Source organism: Hemitrygon akajei, chromosome 6, assembly GCF_048418815.1.
Source record: "Hemitrygon akajei chromosome 6, sHemAka1.3, whole genome shotgun sequence".
Lineage (NCBI taxonomy): Eukaryota > Metazoa > Chordata > Chondrichthyes > Myliobatiformes > Dasyatidae > Hemitrygon > Hemitrygon akajei.
Genome location: NC_133129.1, coordinates 39,010,347 through 39,029,749, shown reverse-complemented (window position 1 = coordinate 39,029,749; position 19,403 = coordinate 39,010,347). Strand labels below are relative to the sequence as shown.

Genomic DNA, 19,403 nt, shown 5'->3' with positions numbered 1-19,403 from the left:
GAGAGAAAGAGGTGAAATGATGGGGAAAGCGAACAGGACGAAGTACTAGTATAGGGAAAGGGGCCTGTCCTGTACTGAATCTGATGTTTTATATCTCAGTTAGAAATTGGCATGCCTTTTTTACTGCATAATTCTGCCATTCTGGCAGTCCTGTCTATAATTATACTGCAGCTTGAATACCAGTCTAGCTTAGTTGGCTTCCAAGAATGTTAATTCACGATACTTCACTTCTTCTGAGTAATTAAATCCTTTCATATAGCATAGCGGTTAGCGCAATGCTATTACAGTGTTGTTCCAAAATTAAAAGCCTCATCCTGAGAGCAGGATCCCACCCAAAGTTCAAGACTTACTAGTTAGTAGGTTAATTGGTCATTGTAAATAGCCCTGTGATTAGGGTAGGGTTAAATCAGAGGTTGCTGGGTGGTTCAGCTCGAAAGGTCTATCCTACGCTGTTACTCTAAATAAGTAAATAAATAAATCTGAGTTGTTTCGGTAAGTATTGTGTGTTTTCCCCCTGGTTTTATAGAGCTTTGAACAGTACAGCACAGTATGGGTACTTTGGCCCTCCATGTTGTGCTAACCTATATCTAAAGCCCCCCCCCCCCCCCCCCCGACATACCCCATCGCCCTCCATTTTCTTTATTCCATGTGTCAGCATCAACCACTGTGCCGGGCTATATACTGCCTCTGTAAATTACCTCTGACATCTCCCCTAAATTTTCCTCCACTCACCTTAAAAGGATGTCCTTTAGAAAAACTCAATGGCTGTCCATTCTATGTCTTTTATTATTTTCTACACCTCCATTGCTCCAAAGAGACAAGCCTTAGGTTGTTCAGCCTTTCCAACCTTATTATTGAGTCATAGAAATGTACAGCAAAGAAACAGGCCTTTTGGCCCATCTAGTCCATGCCAAACCATTTACCTATCATTTCCATCATTTCTGCGCATGCTCTGAACTCTTTCCAATCACGTTCTTACACGTTTTATCACCAGAGGACCTTGTCAGACACATTACTAAATTCCATGTCGACAACATCCACTGCCTTGCCTTCATCAACTTTCCTGGTAACTTCCTCGTAAAATTCTAAAAAATTGGTTAAACACGACCTGCACATTATTCCATGTTTTGCTTCATGCCCTGAGCTCATCGGCCTTTCCAACAAAACGTCTTGCATTGAAACGTATGCAGCTCAGAACATTAGTCACACCATACTTAACCTTTCATTTCCTGACTTTGTCTGAGGTCATAACAGCATCTGTCTCCACAACCTCTCCACTATCTGTTCTGGCACTCTGGTTCCCATCGCGCTGTGACTCTAGTTTAAACCCCACCCTCACCTCCTGCAGCACTCACAAACCTTCATATTAGGATATTAGTCCCCCTCTAGTTCAGGTGCAAACCATCTTTTCTGTACAGGTCTCACCTTCCCTAGAAGAGAGCACAATGGTCCAAAAATTTGAACACCTCCCTCCTACACCAACTCCTTAGCCATCTTCCTACTTCTGGCCTCAATAATACATGGCACAGGCAGGAACCCTGAGCTCACAACCCTGGAGGTCCTGTCCTTTAACTAAACACCTAACTTCCTGAACTCACTTTGCAGAACTTCATCTCTCTTCCTACCCACGTCATTGGTACTTACATGGACCACGACCACTGGTCTATTTGGATTATTTTCATGAATAGGAGTCTGCAAATTTCCAGCTTGATGGTAATAACTTTATATAGTATATAGAGCACTTTTCATACAGATAATGCATTTGAAACTGCTTTACAATAGGATAAAAGTATAAATATGAAAATAAAAATAAAAATAAACCTGAAAATAAAAGACAAAAGTTAAAAGTGTCATCTGAGTCTGCATCCCTTACAGTTTTAGACATTGAATTCCACAGTTTAGGAGTGTAGTTCAGAAAAGCTGACCTACCAATTATGTTCTGACGGATATTGTTTAAATTTAAGAGACTAGCAGAAGAAGACCTGAGAGCTCGAGCAGGATTAAAAAATGAAAATGATTCAGTGATGTACTCTGGCCCCAGACCACTGAGAGATTTAAAATGAAGTAAGAGAACTTCAAAATTAATTCTGAAAGATACAAGAAGCCAATGCAGAGTAGCTAGTACAGGAGTGATATGTTCCCTCATCCTGGGCTTGGTTAAAAATCTAGCAGCAACATTCTGAACGAGTTGAAGTTTGTCGGTAGATTGCTTTGGAATGCCAGTAAAAATGCATTGCTGTAATCTAGTCTATTCAATTTAAAGGCGTGAATTAGTTCTTCGGCATCATTGTGTGACTGAAACCAATTTACCCTTACAATTTTTCTGAGGTGTAGAAATGCTGCTCTGGTCACTTCCGTTACGTGGGATTAAAAATCATATTTGAGTCAGGGACAACACTCGTTACAACACCCGGCCAAGTTCCCAAGATTATCAAGAAGTTATCCCTTTTGGCTTTGAGACCAAAGAAAAGTATTTTGGCAGGGGGATGGAAATGGGAGTGAAGGGACTCAAAAAGGGATGGTTGGTAAAAAAAGCAAAGATGGTGGGCAGTCAGGAAGGGCAAAATTGCAGCCAGCAGGGTGTATCAGTACATTAGGGATGCAGAATCAAAAAGGGTAGCAAATACAGTGCTCATTGATATATCTCAGTGCAAGGAATTTAAGAAATAAGGTGAGTGATCTTGTTGCACTTTTAACAGACTGTCAGGGATAATGCTGTGGCCATCGCTGAATCGTGGCTGAAGGATGGTTGCAGTTTGGAGCTGAATGTCCAAGGTTACACTTTGTATCGGAGGGATAGGAAGGTAGGCAGAGGGGCTGGCATGGCTCTGCTGGTAAAGAATGGCATCAAATCATTAGAAAGATGTGACATTAGATCAGAAGATGTTGAATCCTTGTGGATTGAGTTAACAAGTCGCAAGGATAAAAGAACCCTGATGACAGTTACATACAGGCCTCCCAACAGTAGCTGGGATGTGGGCCACAGATTACAAATGGAAATAGAAAAGGTGTGAAAAGAGTAATGTTTGGGAGATTTTAACATGCAAATAGATTGGGAAAATCAGGTTGTAAAGGATCCCAAGGCAGTGAATTTGGCTTTTTAGAGCAGTTTGTTGTTGACCCTGCTAGCGGATCAGCTATACTAGATTGGGTGTTTATGCAATGAACTGGAGGTGATTAGGGAGCTTAAGGTAAAGGAACCCTTAGGAGACAATGACCACAATGTGATTGAGTTCAACTTGAAACTTGATATGGAGAAGGTAAAGTCTGACGCAGCAGAATTTCAGTGCAGTAAAGTGAATTACAGTGGTATGAGAGGAGTTGGCCAAAGTAAATTGGAAGGTGATGTTGGCAGGGATGACAGCAGAGCAGCAATGGCGTGTGTTTCTGGAAAAATGAGGAAGGTGCAGGTTAGATATATTCCATGAACAAAGAAACACTGAAATGGCAAAATTGTACAACTGCGGCTGACAGTGGAAATATACACTAATGTAAAGGCAAAATGAGGGCATACAACAAAGCAAAAATTACCAGGAAGGTGGAGGCTTGGGTAGTTTTTTAAAAAATCTAGAGAAAACAACTAAAAGAATCATTAGGAGAGAAAACATGAAATATGAAAGCAAGCTAGCAAACAATGTCAAACTGGATAGAAAATGCTTTCTTAAATATATTTTAAAAAATGAGAGCGGACACAGGACCACTTAAAATGAGTCAGGAGAAATAATAACAAGGGTCAAGGAAATGGTCGACGAACTATATGAGTATTTTGCATCAGTCTTCACTGTGAAAGAAACTAGCAGTGTGCCAGGTATTGAAGGGTGTGAGGGAAGAGAAGTGAATGCAGTTACTATTACAAGGGAAAAGGGGCTCAAAAAGCTGAAAGACCTGAGGGTACATAAATCACCCAGACCTGATGAACTGCATCCTAGGTTTCTGAAAGAGATAGCAGTTGAGATTGTGGAGGCATTAATAGTGCTCTTTCAAGAATCTTTGGACTCTGGAATGGTTCCAGAAGACTGGAAAATTGGAAATGTTTACCACTCTGATACATTTCTTTATCAAGAGATGGATTGAGTGCAGGAAAATGGTGCTGAAGTAGAAAGAACTAGCCATGATCTTTTTAAATGCTTAGTAAGCCTGAAGGACCAAGGGGTTCTTTTCCTGTTTTCATGACTTGTGTTCTTTTGTTTCAATCGTTCATCATCAACATTATGGCTTGGCTTCGTGAACGAAGATTTAGGAAGGGGGCTGCCCACGTCTGCTGCAGGTTTGCTGCTGGCTGACGAGGCCAATACGGGACAGGCAGACCCAGCCGCAGTGGCTGCAAGGGGAAATCTGTTCTGGGTTTGGTGCTGCTGTGTCACAGTTCTTCCTCCTTCCCTTTTTGTCCTCAAGGCCAGCCCTGCATGCGTTCTCGAAGGAGGAGACAGACTGGTGAATGGTGTGTCACCAGGCCTCGCGATCGGAGACTAGAGTAGACCACTGGCAATGGTCAATGTGACAGGTGCCAATGGATTTCTTCAGAGAGTCCTTGTACCTCTTCTTCGGTGCCCCCCCGTCACGGTGGCCAGTGGAGAGTTCGCCATACAGCACAATCTTGGGCAGGCAATGATCCTCCATCCTGGAGACGTGCACTGCCCAGCACAGCTGTGTCTTCAACAGCATGGCCTCGATGCTGGTGACCTCCGCTTGTTCGAGGTCTTCAATGTTGGTGACAAAGTCACTCCAGTGGATGGTGCGGAGGTAGCGCTGGTGAAAACACTCGAGGAGTCGTAGGTGGTGACGGTAGGTGACCCACGACTCGGAGCTGTACAGGAGGGTGGTCAGTACAATGGCTCTGTACACGCTGATCATTGTGCCTTTCTTCAGATGCTTGTTGTTCCAGACTCTTTCTGACAGCCTGCCGAATGCACTGTTTGCCTTTGCCAGTCTGTTGTCAATCTCTTTGTCGATTTTGGCATCTGACGAGATGGTGCACCCCAGGTAGCTGAACTGGTGGACTGTCTTCAGCTCTGCCTTGCCGATGGTGATGCGGGGAAGGTGGTAATCTTCCAGAGGTGCGGGCTGATGGAGAACTTCTCTCTTCTTCAAGCTGACTTCCAGTCCGAGAGCTCGGCAGCCTCTGTGGAGCAGTATGTTATACGCTGCAGGGCTGTCTCTGTGTGGGCAACAAGGGCAGCATCATCAGCGAAGAGGGGCTTTTGGATGAGTTGCTCCATTATCTTGGTGCGGGACTGTAGTCGCCTCAGGTTGAACAGGCTGCCATCGGTGCAGTATCGGATGTAGACACTGTCCTCGTCATCACGGTCTTCTGTGGCTCTTTCAAGCATCATGCTGAAGAAGATGGTGAAGAAAGCGCGAGGACGCAGCCTTGCTTTACACCGTTGCCTATTGGGAAGGGCTCTGAGATGTCGTTGTTGTGTCTGACTTGGCCATGCTGATCTTCATGTAGCTGGATGGCCATGCTGAGGAACTTTGGGGGGCATCCCAGTCGTTCCATGATTTGCCACAGACCTTCCCTGCTCACAGTGTCGAACGCTCTGGTAAAGTCGACAAATGTCATGTACAGTCCCTTGTTCTGTTCCCTACATTTCTCTCGGAGCTGCCTGAGAGCAAATACCATGTCGGTGGTGCTCCTGTTGGCTCTGAAGCCACACTGCCTTGCTGGGAGGTGTTCTTCTGCAATGATGGGCACCAGTCCGTTCAGGAGTACTCTTGCCAGGATTTTTCCTGCGATGGAGAGCAGAGTTATGCCCCGGTAGTTGGAGCAGTTGGACTTTTCCCCCTTGTTCTTATACAGGGCGATGATGACTGCATCACGGAGGTCCTGTGGTAGTCTGCCTTGTTCCCAGCAGCAGACAAAGAACTCATGGACTTCAATTGTTAATAAATAATTAAAAGAACAGTAGTTCAAGCAAGTCATTTGTACAAATTACTGGACATTCTTTGTGCTCCATTCTTAGAGTTTATGAAGGGGGATTCCAGTGGTTTGAAAACAATCCCATGGAATCTTTTAGAAACACCACAATGTGGTGTTTGGATGTTCAATACTGTAACAGCAGCAACCCACAAAAGAGAATGGTGATTGCAAAATGAACAAAAGGTGGCTACAGGCTAAACCACAAGTATCATTATTCAAGTGTAATACTTTCACTTTACAGACTATTGCAGCTACATATTTCTGACCAATAATAGTTTAGATAAATAACAAACAGTTTTTGTGTATTATTTTTTCATTATTTCAAATATTTGTTGTATAAATGTGTGGTTTATATAAGAAGGTTAGTAATTCTGAAGATTGAAGTCAACCAAGTCGGGACATAGCATAGACAGATCCATGTGAAATATAAATGTCTAAAATTGAAATGTTTGAATGTTTGCTATAGGTGATGATGCACTGGCAGCAATTGCTGTTTTAGTTTGCGTTGCAATTATCGTTTTTGTCTTTCTGGTGACATGGATTTGCTCCATTCTTGTTAAAAGGTAAGAAGTTTTATAATGATACTAGCAGAATCAACAATTTGTAATTCTGTGACAAAAAGACAATAATAGGCGCAACATGCAGTGAATTTCTCTGCAGCTACAGAACCATGTGTAATAGCAAACCACAGAAGTGAATTGTGACTCAACAGTCAGTTGCACGGTCATGTAGTGGTTAGCTTAATGTTTTAGAACGCCAGCAACCTGGGTTCAATTCCTGCCACTGTCCATAGGGACTTGGTGCCTTTGGGTGTCCCTGTTCCCTCCTGCAACCCAGAGATGAACGAGTTAGTGTGTTAATTGGTCACATGGGTGTAATTGAGCTCTGGAGCTCAAGGGCCTGTTAGTGTCCTGTATCTGTAAGTAAATAAAAATAAACAAACGTCTTTGTAAATTATTCCTAAATAAAAATAGCAGAAGATGCTGACCCTTGGCGAACAAGGACTCTTCCCACTGGATTAATTTAGACACTAGCATTTAGCCAACTCAGACAACACTATATTTTCATAATTGTGAGAATCTAACTATTCAAAACTTTACTTTCAGAATAAAGAAGAAGTTTTGGCCAGCTATTCCAAATCCCGGAAACAGTAATGCCATCCAGATTATAGAAAGGGTTTCATCATTGGTATGTACCATTATGTTCTTTGCAACACAAAATGCTGGAGAAACTCAGCAGGTCAGGCAGCATCTATGAAAATGAATATACAGTCAATGTTTCGGAAGGACCGGAAAGGAAGTGGGAAGATCCCAGATTAAAAAGGTGGGGGAAGGGAAGGAGGACAGGTTAGAAGGTGATAGGCGAAGCCAGGTGGGTGGGAAAGGTAAAGGGGAGGAGAGGAAGGAATCTGATAGGAGAGGAGAATGGATCATGGGAGAAAAAGGAAGGGTATCAAAGGATTGGTGATTAGCAGGGGAGGAGAAGAGGTAAAGGGAGGGGAAAAGAAAAAAGAGAAAAAAATTATCAGAAGGAGAAACCAGTGTGCATGCCATCAGGTCGGAGGCTACCTAGACAGAATATATGATGCTGCTCCTCCACCTTGAGAGTAGCCTCCTCATGGCAGAGGAGGCCATGCACATGTCAGAATAGGAATGGGTATAGGAAATAAAATAGTTGGCTGCAGGGAAATACTGCTTTTGGCGGATGGAGCAGAGGTGCTCAACAAAGCAGTCCCCAATGGGACTCACCAATGTAGAGGAGGCCCCATCAGGAGCACTGGACACCATAGACAACTGCAGTTGATTTACAGGTGACGTGTTGCCTCATCTGGAAGGACTCTTTGTCCCCTTGCAGGGATAACTGTGGGAGGGACAAATGGACAAGGGAATCACAGAAGGGGCGGGGGGGGGGTGAGCACGTAGGATTCATTCAGAGATGATGGGATTTACAGAGAATTATGTGTTGGATGTGGAGGTTCGTGTGGTGGTAGGTGTGGACAAGAGGCACTCTGTCCCTGTTAAGGCAGTGGAAGATTGGGTGAGCATGGATGTCTGGGAAATAGAGATTTGCATTAGGGCAGCATCAGTGGTAGAGGAAGGGAAACATCAGACTTTGAAAAAGGGGGGCATCCAGAAGCAGGGGGCAGGGATTCAGATCATTGGGATCTCTTTTGGGGCAGGCATGACCTGTACGAAAAGGACGGGTTGCACTTGAATCCCAGGGGGACCAATATCCTGGTGGGGAGGTTTGCTAAGGCCACTGGGAAGAGTTTAAACTAGAATTGTTAGGGGGTGGGAACCGAACAGAAGAGACTGGGAAGAGGAGGTTGGCTCACAAATAGAGAAAGCTTGTAGACAGTGCGAGAGAGAGGATAGGCAGGTGATAGAGAAGGGACGTGCTCAGACGGAAGAACAAAGCAGATGAGCTTAGAGCATGGATCAGTACTTCAAGATATGATGTGGTGGCCATTACAGAGACTTGGATGGCTCAGGGACAGGAATGGTTACTTCAAGTGCTGGGTTTTAGATGTTTCAGAAAGGACAGGGAGGGAGGCAAAAGAGGTGGGGGTGTGGCACTGTTGATCAGAGATAGTGTCATGGCTGCAGAAAAGGCAGATGCCATGGAGGGATTATCTACGGAGTCTCTGTGGGTGGAGGTTAGGAACAGGAAGGGGTCAGTAACTTTACTGGGTGTTTTTTATAGGCCGCCCAATAGTAACAGGGATATCGAGGAGCAAATAGGGAAACAGATCCTGGAAAGGTGTCATAATAACAGAGTTGTCGTGATGGGAGATTTTAATTTCCCCAAATATTGATCAGCATCTCTCTAGAGCAAGGGGTTTAGATGGGGTGGAGTTTGTTAGGTGTGTTCAGGAAAGTTTCCTGACACAATATGTACATAAGCCTACAAGAGGAGAAGTTGTACTTGATTTGGAGATAGTGATCGTAATTCTATCTCCTTTACAATAGCATTGAAAAGAGATAGGAACAGACAAGTTAGAAAAGCGTTTAATTGGAGTAAGGGGAATGATGAGGTTATCAGGCAGGAAATTGAAAGCTTAAATTGGGAACAGATGTTTTCAGGGAAAAGTATGGATGAAATGTGGCAAATGTTCAGGGGATATTTGTGTGGAGTTCTGCATAGATACGTTCCAAAGAGACAGGGAAGTTATGGTAGGGTACAGGAACCGTGGTGTACAAAGGCTGTAATAAATCTAGTCCAGAAGAAAAGAAAAGCTTACAAAAGGTTCAGAGAGCTAGGTAATGTTAGAGATCTAGAAGATTATAAGGCTAACAAGAAGGAGCTTAAAAAGGAAATTAGGAGAGCCAGAAAGGGCCATGAGAAGGCCTTGGCGGGCAAGATTAAGGAAAACCCCAAGGCATTCTACAAGTATGTGAAGAGCTGGCCAAAGTTCAATGGAACAATACCCTAGCAGGGAAGACAGTGGAACAACAATGGCAGGTATTTCTGGGAATAATGCAGAAGGTGCAGGATCGGTTCATTCCAAAGAGGAAGAAAGATCCTAAGGGGAGTAAGGGGCGGCCGTGGCTGACGAGGGAAGTAAAGGGCAGTATAAAAATAAAAGAGAAGAAGTATAACATAGCAAAGATGAGCGGGAAACCGAGGACTAGGAAGCTTCTAAAGAGCAACAGAAGATAACAAAAAAGGCAATACGCCAAGAAAAAATGAGGTATGAAGGTAAACTAGCCAAGAATATAAAGGAGGATAGTAAAAGCTTCTTTAGGTATGTGAATAGCAAAAAAATAGCTAAGACCAAAATTGGGCCATTGAAGACAGAAACGGGTGAATTTATTATGGGGAACAAGGAAGTGGCAGATGAGTTGAACAGGTATTTTGGATCTGTCTTCACTAGGGAAGACACAAACAATCTCCCAGATGTAATAGTGGCCAAAGGAACTAGGGTAAAGGATGAACTGAAGGAAATTTATATTAGGCAAGAAACGGTGTTGGATAGACTGTTCAGTCTAAGGCTGATAAGTCCCCGGGACCTGATGGTCTGCATCCCAGGGTACTTAAAGAGGTGGCTCTAGAAATCGTGGACGCATTGGTAATCATTTTCCAATGTTCTATAGATTCAGGAACAGTTCCTGCTGACTGGAGGGTGGCTAATGTTGTCCCACTTTTCAAGAAAGGAGGGAGAGAGAAAACAGGGAATTATAGACCGGTTAGCCTGACATCAGTGGTGGGAAAGATGCTGGAGTCAAATATAAAAGAGGAAATTATGACACATTTGGATAGCAGTAGAAGGATCAGTCTGAGTCAGCATGGATTTATGAAGGGAAAATCATGCTTGACTAATCTTCTGGAGTTTTTTGAGGATGTAACTATGAAAATGGACAAGGGAGAGCCAGTGGATGTAGTGTACCTGGACTTCCAGAAAGCTTTTGATAAAGTCCCACATAGGAGATTAGTGGGCAAAATTAGGTCACATGGTATTGGGGGCAGAGTACTGACATGGATTGAAAATTGGCTGGTTGACAGGAAACAAAGAGTAGCGATTAATGGGTCCCTTTCGGAATGGCAGGCTGTGACCAGTGGGGTACTGCAAGGTTCGGTGCTGGGACCGCAGCTGTTTACAATATACATTAATAATTTAGATGAAGGGATTAAAAGTAACATTAGCAAATTTGCCGATGACACAAAGCTGGGTGGCAGTGTGAAATGTCAGGAGGATGTTATGAGAATGCAGGGTGACTTAGACAGGTTGGGTGAATGGGCAAATGTATGGCAGATGCAGTTTAATGTGAATAAATGTGAGGTTATCCACTTTGGTGGCAAGAACAGGAAGGCTGATTACTATCTAAATGGAGTCAAGTTAGGAAAAGGGGAAGTACAAAGAGATCTAGGTGTCCTTGTTCATCAGTCAATGAAAGCAAGCATGTAGGTACAGCAGGCAGTGAAGAAAGCTAATGGCATGCTGGCCTTTATAACAAGAGGAATTGAGTATAGGAGTAAAGAGGTCCTTCTGCAGCTGTACAGGGCCCTGGTGAGACCCCACCTGGAGTATTGTGTGCAGTTTTGATCTCCAAATTTGAGGAAGGACATTCTTGCTATTGAGGGAATGCAGCGTAGGTTCACAAGGTTAATTCCCAGAATGGCGGGACTGTCATATGTTGAAAGATTGGAGCGACTGGGCTTGTATACAATGGAATTTAGAAGGATGAGAGGGGATCTGATTGAAACATATAAGATTATTAAGGGATTGGACACGCTGGAGGCAGGAAGCATGTTCCCGCTGATGGGTGAGTCCAGAACTAGAGGCTACAGTTTAAGAATAAGGAGTAGGCCATTTAGAACAGAGATGCGGAAAAACTTTTTCACCCAGAGAGTGGTGGATATGTGGAATGCTCTGCCCCAGAAGGCAGTGGAGGCCAAGTCTCTGGATGCATTCAAGAGAGAGTTAGATAGAGCTCTTATAGATAGCGGGGTCAAGGGATATGGGGAGAGGGCAGGAACGGGGTACTGATTGTGTATGATCAGCCATGATCACAGTGAATGGTGGTGCTGGCTAGAAGGGCCGAATGGCCTACTCCTGCACCTACTGTCTATTGTCTATAAGACGTGAAATAATAGGACACATCAAGTGTGACAGTGGGAAAGTGTGTATGGAACCGGAGAAAATAGCAGAGGTACTTAATGAATACTTTGCTTCAGTATTCACTATGGAAAAGGATCTTGGTGATTGTAGTGATGACTTGCAGCAGACTGAAAAGCTTGAGCATGTAGATATTAAGAAAGAGGATGTGCTGGAGCTTTTGGAAAGCATCAGTTTGGATAAGTCGCTGGGACTGGATGAGATGTACAACAGGCTACTGTGGGAAGCAAGGGAGGAGAATGCTGAACCTCTGGCGATGATCTTTGCATCATCAATGGGGACGGGAGATCTTCCAGAGGATTGGAGGGTTGTGAATGTTGTTCCTTTATTCAAGAAAGGGAGTAGAGATAGACCAGGAAATTATAGACCAGTGAGTCTTACTTCAGTGGTTGGTAAGTTGATGGAGAAGATCCTGAGAGGCAGGATTTATGAACATTTGGAGAGGTATAATATGATTAGGAGTAGTCAGCCTGGCTTTGTCAAGGGCAGGTCATGCCTTACGAGCCTGATTGTATTTTTTGAGGATGCGACTAAACACATTGATGAAGGTAGAGCAGTAGATGTAGTGTATATGGATTTCGGCAAGACATTTGATAAGGTACCCCATGCAAGGCTTATTGAGAAAGTAAGGAGGCATGGGATCAAAGGGGGCATTGCTTTGTGGATCCAGAACTGGCTTGCCTGGCAAAGCCTGGTTGTCTACAGGTCATATTCTGCATGGAGGTCAGTGACCAGTGGTGTGCCTCAGGGATCTGTTCTGGAACCCTTACTCTTCGTGAATTTTATAAATGACCTGGATGAGGAAGTGGAGCGATGGGTTAGTAAGTTTGCTGATGACACAAAGGTTGGAGGTGTTGTGGATAGTGTGGAGGGCTGTCAGAGTTTACAGCACGACATTGATAGGATGCAAATCTGGGCTGAGAAGTGGCAGATGGAGTTCAACCCAGTTAAGTGTGAAGTGGTTCATTTTGGAAGGTCAAATATGATGGCAGAATATAGTATTAATGGTAAGACACTTGGCAGTGTGGAGGATCAGAGGGATCTTGGGGTCCAAGTCCATAGGGCGCTCAAAGCAGCTGTGCAGGTTGACTCTGTGGTTAAGAAGGCATATGGTGTATTGGCCTTCATCAACCATGGAATTGAATTTAGGAGCTGAGAGGTAATGTTGCAGCTATATAGGACTGTGATCAGACCCCACTTAGAGTACTGTGCTCAGTTCTGGTCACCTCACTACAGGAAGGATGTGGAAGCCATAGAAAGGGTGCAGTGGGTATTTACAAGGATGTTGCCTGGATTGGAGAGCATGCCTTATGAAAACAGGTTGAATGAACTTGGCCTTTTCTTTTTGGAGCGACGGAGGATGAGAGGTGAACTGATAGAGATGTATAAGATGATGAGAGGCATTGATCGTGTGGATAGTCTGAGGCTTTTTCTCAGGGCTGAAATGGTTGCCACTAGAGGACACAGGTTTAAAGTGCTGGGGAATAGGTACAGAGGAGATGTCAGGGGTAAGTCTTTTACGCAGAGAGTGGTGAGTGCATGGAATAGGCTGCCGGCAACAGTGGTGGAGGTGGATACGATAGGGTCTTTTAAGAGACCTTTGGATAGGTACATGGAGCTTAGAAAAATAGAGGGCTATAGGTAAGCCTAGTAATTTCTAAGGTAGGGACATGTTCGGCACAACTTTGTGGGCAGACTGGCCTGTATTGTGTTGTAGGCTTTCTGTGTTTCTATCCCCGATGTCCTAGAAGGGAAAGCTGTAACCTGGGGACAGATGCAGCAGAGGTGAGGGAACTGAGAAAAGGGAATAGCATTTTTACAGGAGACAGGTGGGAAGAGGTATTGTCAAGATAGCTGTGGGAATTGGTAGGCTTATAAAGGATGTCAGTACACAATAGGAGATAATGTTCTTTATTTGGTAACCTCTGGAGGAAAGGCGTCCATCTCTACATTTGGTTAATAATTTTGGTGGCATCAAACAACCTCTTGTGGGGAAGGAGGTAGACACTTGAGGAGTTCAGAAGTGTGCAGCTTCTCCACACTCCCATACCATTTTATTGTATTAGTAGGTATGGTGATTTTGAATTAGATGCAGGTAAGCACTGTACCATAGCATTTTACAATGCCAACGATCATCGACTGGTTCATATAAACACATTGTTTGTGATTTCTATAAATGATTTGAATGTAACTGAGCAAGGTGTGGTAAGTTTGCAAATGATACTAAATTGGGTGGATGTGTAGATGATCAGAGAAGCAGGCCTTTGGCCTGGCTAGTCCATGCTAAACTATTTTTCTGCTTACTCCTGTCAATGTGCACCTGAACCACTCCTCTCCCATCCATGTACCTACCCAAACCTCACCTAAATGTTAAAATCAAACCTGCATCCACCATTTCCTTTCCACACTCTGAATGAAAAAGTTCCCCCTCATGTTCCCCTTAGACATTTCACTTTTCACCCTTAACCCTTTAGTTGTCATCTCACACAACCTCTATGGAAAAGGTCTGCTTGCGTTTATCTTATCTGTACCCCTCATGATTTCATAGACCACTATCAAAACTCCCCTCATTCTCCTGCGGTCTAGGGAATAAAGTCCCAGCTATTCAACCTTTCCCTATAACTCAGGCCCTTAAATCCATAAGAACATAAGACATATGAGACAAAATATGGCCATTTGACCCATCGAGTCTGCTGCTTCATTCTGTCATGGCTGATTTGTTATCCCTCTCAACCCTATTCTCCTGCCTTCTCCCCTTAACCTTTGATGCCCTGACTAATCAAAAACCTAATAACCTGCACTTTAAATATACTCAATGCCTTGGCCAGCACAGCTGCCTGTGGCAATGAATTCTACAGATTTATTACCCCTCCGACTAATGAAATTCTTCCTCATCACTTTTCTAACTAAATGTTCCTCTAATCTAAGGCTGTGCGCTTTGGTCCTAGACTCACTCACAAAACGAAACATCCACTCTATCTAAACCTTTCAATGTTTGATTGGTTTCAGTGAGATCCCCACTTTCTTCTAAACTCCAGCAAGGACTGGCCCCGAGCCATCAAATGCTCCTCACGTGATAACCCTTTCATGCATGGTATCATTCTCATGAACCTCCTTAAGTCCTCTCCAATGTCAGCATATCCTTTCTTAGATAAGTGGCCACAATACTCCAAGTGCAGTCTGACCAAGACCTTATTACATCCTTACTCTTACAATCTTGTCTTCTCAAAATAAATACTAATGTTGCATTTGCTTTCCTCGGCACCAACTCAACCTGCAAATTAACCTTTAGGAAATCCTGCATAGGACTCCCAAGTCCCCTTACACCTCTGATTTTTGAATTTTCTCCCCATTTAGAAAATAGTCTATGCTTTATTCCTTCTACCAAAGTGCATGACCATACACTCCCTTATACTATAATCCCTCTGACTCTTCTTTGCTCATTCTCCCAATCTATCTAAGCCTTTCTCCAGGCTCCCTGCTTCCTCAACACCAACTTGCCCCCTCACCTAGCTTCATATCATCTACAAACTTAATCACAAAGCCATCAATTCCATCATCCAAATCATTTACATGAAAAGAAGCAGTCTCAAACCCAGTCCCTGCGGAACATCACTAGTTACTGGCAGTCAACCGGAAAAGGCCTCCTATATTCTCACTCTGACTCCAGCCAGTCAGCCAGTCTTCTGTCCAGGCAATATCCTTGCAAATTTTCTCCATACTCTTTCAATCTTAATGATACAGTGTGGAAGGTTATGAAAAATTAAAGGGGATTTTAATTAGCCAGGTATGTGGACTGAGGATTAGCAAGTGGCTTTCAATCCAGGTAAATGTGAGGTATTGCAGTTTGGGTGATCAAACCAGGCTAGGGATTATACAGTGAATGGTACAGCCCTGGGAAGCGTTATCGAACAGAGGGATGTAGGAATGCAAGTTCTTAGTTTGCTGAAGGCGTGTCTCAGGTAGATAATGATGAAGAAGGCATTTGGCACTCTGACCTTCATCAGTCAAGGCACAGAGCATAGAAGTTTGGGAGTTACTTTGCAGTTATATATGATGTTAGTGGGGCTTCACTTGGAATATTGAGTACAGTTTTGGTTACCCTGTAATGGGAAAGATGTTACTAAATTAGAAAGAGTGTAGAAAAGATTTACCAACATGTTGCCTAAGCTTCAGTGCCTGAATCACAGGAGAGATTGTACAGACTGGAACTTTATTCCCTGAAATGTAGGAGATTGAGCAATGACCTAATAGAGTATATGGACCATGAGGGGCATTGACAGGGTGTGGTGAACTACATATACCAGAGTGGTTTGCTCCCAACAGACCCCTGCTGACTGCTCCTGTGGCTCCTCCCACAAACCCCTGTATAAAGGCGAATGAGGCCTGAGGCTGGCCCTCATTCTCCAGGATGTTGGGTTGTTCATTCTTCCAGTCAATAAAAGCCGATAACTCTCTTCTTACGTCTCAGAGTGAGTTATTGATGGTGCATCACAGGGTGAAAGCAATAGTCATTTCCCAAGGAAGAGGTGCTAAAAATAAAAGGGCATTTGTTGAATATCTGTGGTGACAGATTAAGAGGAATCAGGGGCATGTTGAGGCAGATGCATTAGAAACCTTGAGAAGCTGTCTAAATACTGCAAGCCCATGGATAGGAGATCTTTACAGGGCAATGGATGAAGCACGGTAGACATGGTCGAGTTAGGCCGAACAGCCTGTTTCCACGCAGTTTAAGACTCTATAATCAGCTAAGCTTCTATCACAGAGACTTGTACGCACTGCTGCTTCAGAATGAGTCATTTTAAATTTATATATTAATCATATTCGTGATAGAAACTTGTATTAACTGATTAGAATCAAGAACCTACATGCATGGCAAGTTAAGATGTTCAGGATAGTAAGACCAGCAGTAGGCATTTGGCCCTTTCTGCCTCCTCTGCCATTCATTATGGTCCTCCTCCACATTCCTTTTTGTAATCTTTATTTGCACTGTTCTTCCTCATCTGATTTCTCCTTTTGGACTGCATCAATTCTGGCGAGAATATTCTGTCACTGTCTTGCCTTGTTGCAGCTACATTATGCCAATCAGATATCATTAGCACGGCAGCTGCCTCCATATCTGCAGTGGGATCTGACTCGAGCTTGAGGTTTGACTGTGTCTGCTTTCTGTAGCTTGTCCCACTCTAAATGCAGTTGTTCAGCAGCTAGAATCTTTTACACCAGAGGATCTTCTTCAGATAATATGCACACTCAGCTGTTTGGTTTATATTCTCAATCCGTTGCAGTTTGCCCCCATGGATTACATTGACATCAAAATGAGCACCACCTCTCTTGAACTACTGTAAAGCACATTGTCCTGAAGAGTTCCAACTCATTTATTATAACAATATGTGACAAAACTGTACTCCTTTTTTATAACTTCCCATGAAAAGTAATCACCTCAAGCCTAAGAATGGACCATCAATAGAGACCTTATTGAAATGAAGGGAATTTGAGGGTTATGGAAAACAAGGAAAGAATGGAGATGAGGCCAAGGTCAAATAGGTCGCGGTCTTACTTCATAGTGGTGCAGGCTTGAGAGAGCATATGATGCACTTCTGCTCCTATTTCTCATCAGCTGTAAGCATGAAAAGATGTAAAATATTTTATTAAAAGTTTGTGGAGTAAATTAACACTGGCGCTTGTATAAATGGCTTCTAAGGAGCTTTTGCATGTCATTCGGTAATTAATGCTTATTTTCTCCCCAGTCTGCTCTAAATCTAAGATCAAATACTTCCTTTGTCTAGGCTTCTTCTATTCTTTCTCCATTTTATGCCATCTAGTCTACTGTCTGACAATATAGATTTTATAATTCTGAATACATGTCATTCTCCCTCTTCAGCCTCATCTGGACAGTGAATCGTCAGAACTGAGTTCAAACTTGCTTGACATAAAAAGAGAAGAGGAACTTGACAATCTTCACACTATTGAAGAGATCACCAGTTCATTCATAGATTATGGGTTGCAAGAGAATGAACCAAAAAATGTACCAGACCAGAAAACCAAAAATGAGGTCACACAAAAGCCAACTGTTATACAGTTCACTGATTACACAACGATGGAGAACTTCCAACAAATAATGTCAATCATTCCAAGCAATAATATACAGCCTACTAGAAATGAAACGGAATATAATGCTGAAACAGAGTATCAGCAGAGTGACAACTTAACTCTGAATTACACAAAGCAAGGATTCCATCATATGGGCACAAACACCACAGAAGGAAATCCATTAGTTGCTACAGAATGCTCATCATTGCTTGTAAATCCTGATAACATTACAGACTCACAGGCCCTTCAGCCGCAAGGGTTATTAGAAACAGATTCATGAATACCGTTGGAAAATGCTCAGATGATTCAAAGGCTGTTCCTGCAAATGCATCTTTTCAGCCACATTCAAGCAGTGCAATGCGGTGAAGTTAAAGCTATGCAACCTGCTAAATGAACTGTACTGAAAGTATAAGACATACCAATTGTATGTCTCTGCAGAGGCACTACTGCAGATATGGTACCTTTCGGGCCAAGGGCTCTCACATGTGGCATGAGGAATGTGGTGGAGGACATCGGTGGTGGAAGTTTAAATAAAATTGTTAATGGTTGGCTGAAGTGAGACATGGGGGTGGTGGAAATGCCAGAGTTTGTCTGAATTAAAAAAGGTGTTGTTGGTAGTAGTCACTAAACTGCAAGGGTGTCATTTACATTCCTTCCACTTACATGAAAGCACCTTCGTCATTGTCAGTTGAACACTCAGACAGAGCAAATGTCAAAAGGGCAGTGATTACAACGTTCTGGCAGGGCAAGTTACAACTTGCCTGATCCTCTCTGCAACTGGACTGTCACAAGTTGGTGAAGATTAGCAAAAACCTCATCTGCTTTGCATCACTGTTTGGGGGAGAAGTTGGGGAGCCCACACAGTGAGAAGGTCAAGGACTTCAATGGACACCCAGCATGCAAGCAATGATCCAGAACCAGAGAACATGGATAGATAAAACCAGCTGAACTGAGGGCATGAAGGAATTAATGTAATAAAATTCTCCGTTATACTGTAAGTATGAACACTGGTGTTGTAATAATTTGCTTGTGCTGAATAAAATATTATCACTGTCATCAGTCTGGATCAACACTGAACTATTGGATAATGGATTCCATTAAATTTTTCATCCCAGTGTGGAAGTGAAAAAGAGTACAGTATAACAAAAAAATGCAAGAGTTATGCAAATAAGCTAAGCAATCTAAGTTCTGCCTTATGCCCAACATTGAGACGCTCAACTACTGTTGAGATTTTTATGCAAGTGTCAAAAGAAAGGCTACAGACTTCCCAACATCCTTGCACCCAATTGTCACAACTGCTCATTCAACACTATATGAGTCAAGGTTGATCCAGAATCTACAAGCTTGCAGATGATACCACTGTAGTGGGCCACATCTCAAATAATGATAAGTAAGAGTACAGGAAGGAGATAGAGAGCTTTTTGACATGATCTCATGACAACAAACCTTTCCCTCAATGTCAGTGAGATAGCCTGTCACTGACTTCAGTCAGGGGGCACAGTGTACATGCTCCTTCCTGTCTACATCAAGGGTACTGAGGTTGAGAGATTTAAGTTCCTAGGTTTGAACATCACCAATAGCCTGTGCTGGTCCAAGCATATGGCCAGGAAAGCTCACCAACACCTCTTCTTGCTTAAGAGGCTAAAGAATTTCAGCAAGTCCCTGTCGTCTTTTACCAATTGTTATTGATGCACCATAAAAAGCATTCTGTCTTGATGTATAATGGCTTGATATGGCAGCTGCTCTGTATGTGACCACAAGAAACTGCGGAGAGTT

At 43.2% G+C, this 19,403-nt stretch overlaps 1 protein-coding gene across 1 annotated transcript in view; it reads left to right on the top strand.

Annotated features, from left to right (window-relative positions):
* LOC140728703 (interleukin-6 receptor subunit beta-like) overlaps positions 1–18,635 on the top strand; it is a 60,023-nt gene extending 41,388 nt beyond the window's left edge. Inside the window, exons 10-12 of the mRNA XM_073047664.1 lie at positions 6,387–6,483; positions 7,027–7,108; positions 17,419–18,635. Coding sequence (XP_072903765.1) covers positions 6,387–6,483; positions 7,027–7,108; positions 17,419–17,907 — 668 coding nt within the window. The 3' untranslated portion in view covers positions 17,908–18,635. The remainder of the gene's footprint in view (positions 1–6,386; positions 6,484–7,026; positions 7,109–17,418) is intronic.
* Positions 18,636–19,403: the final 768 nt, after the last annotated feature.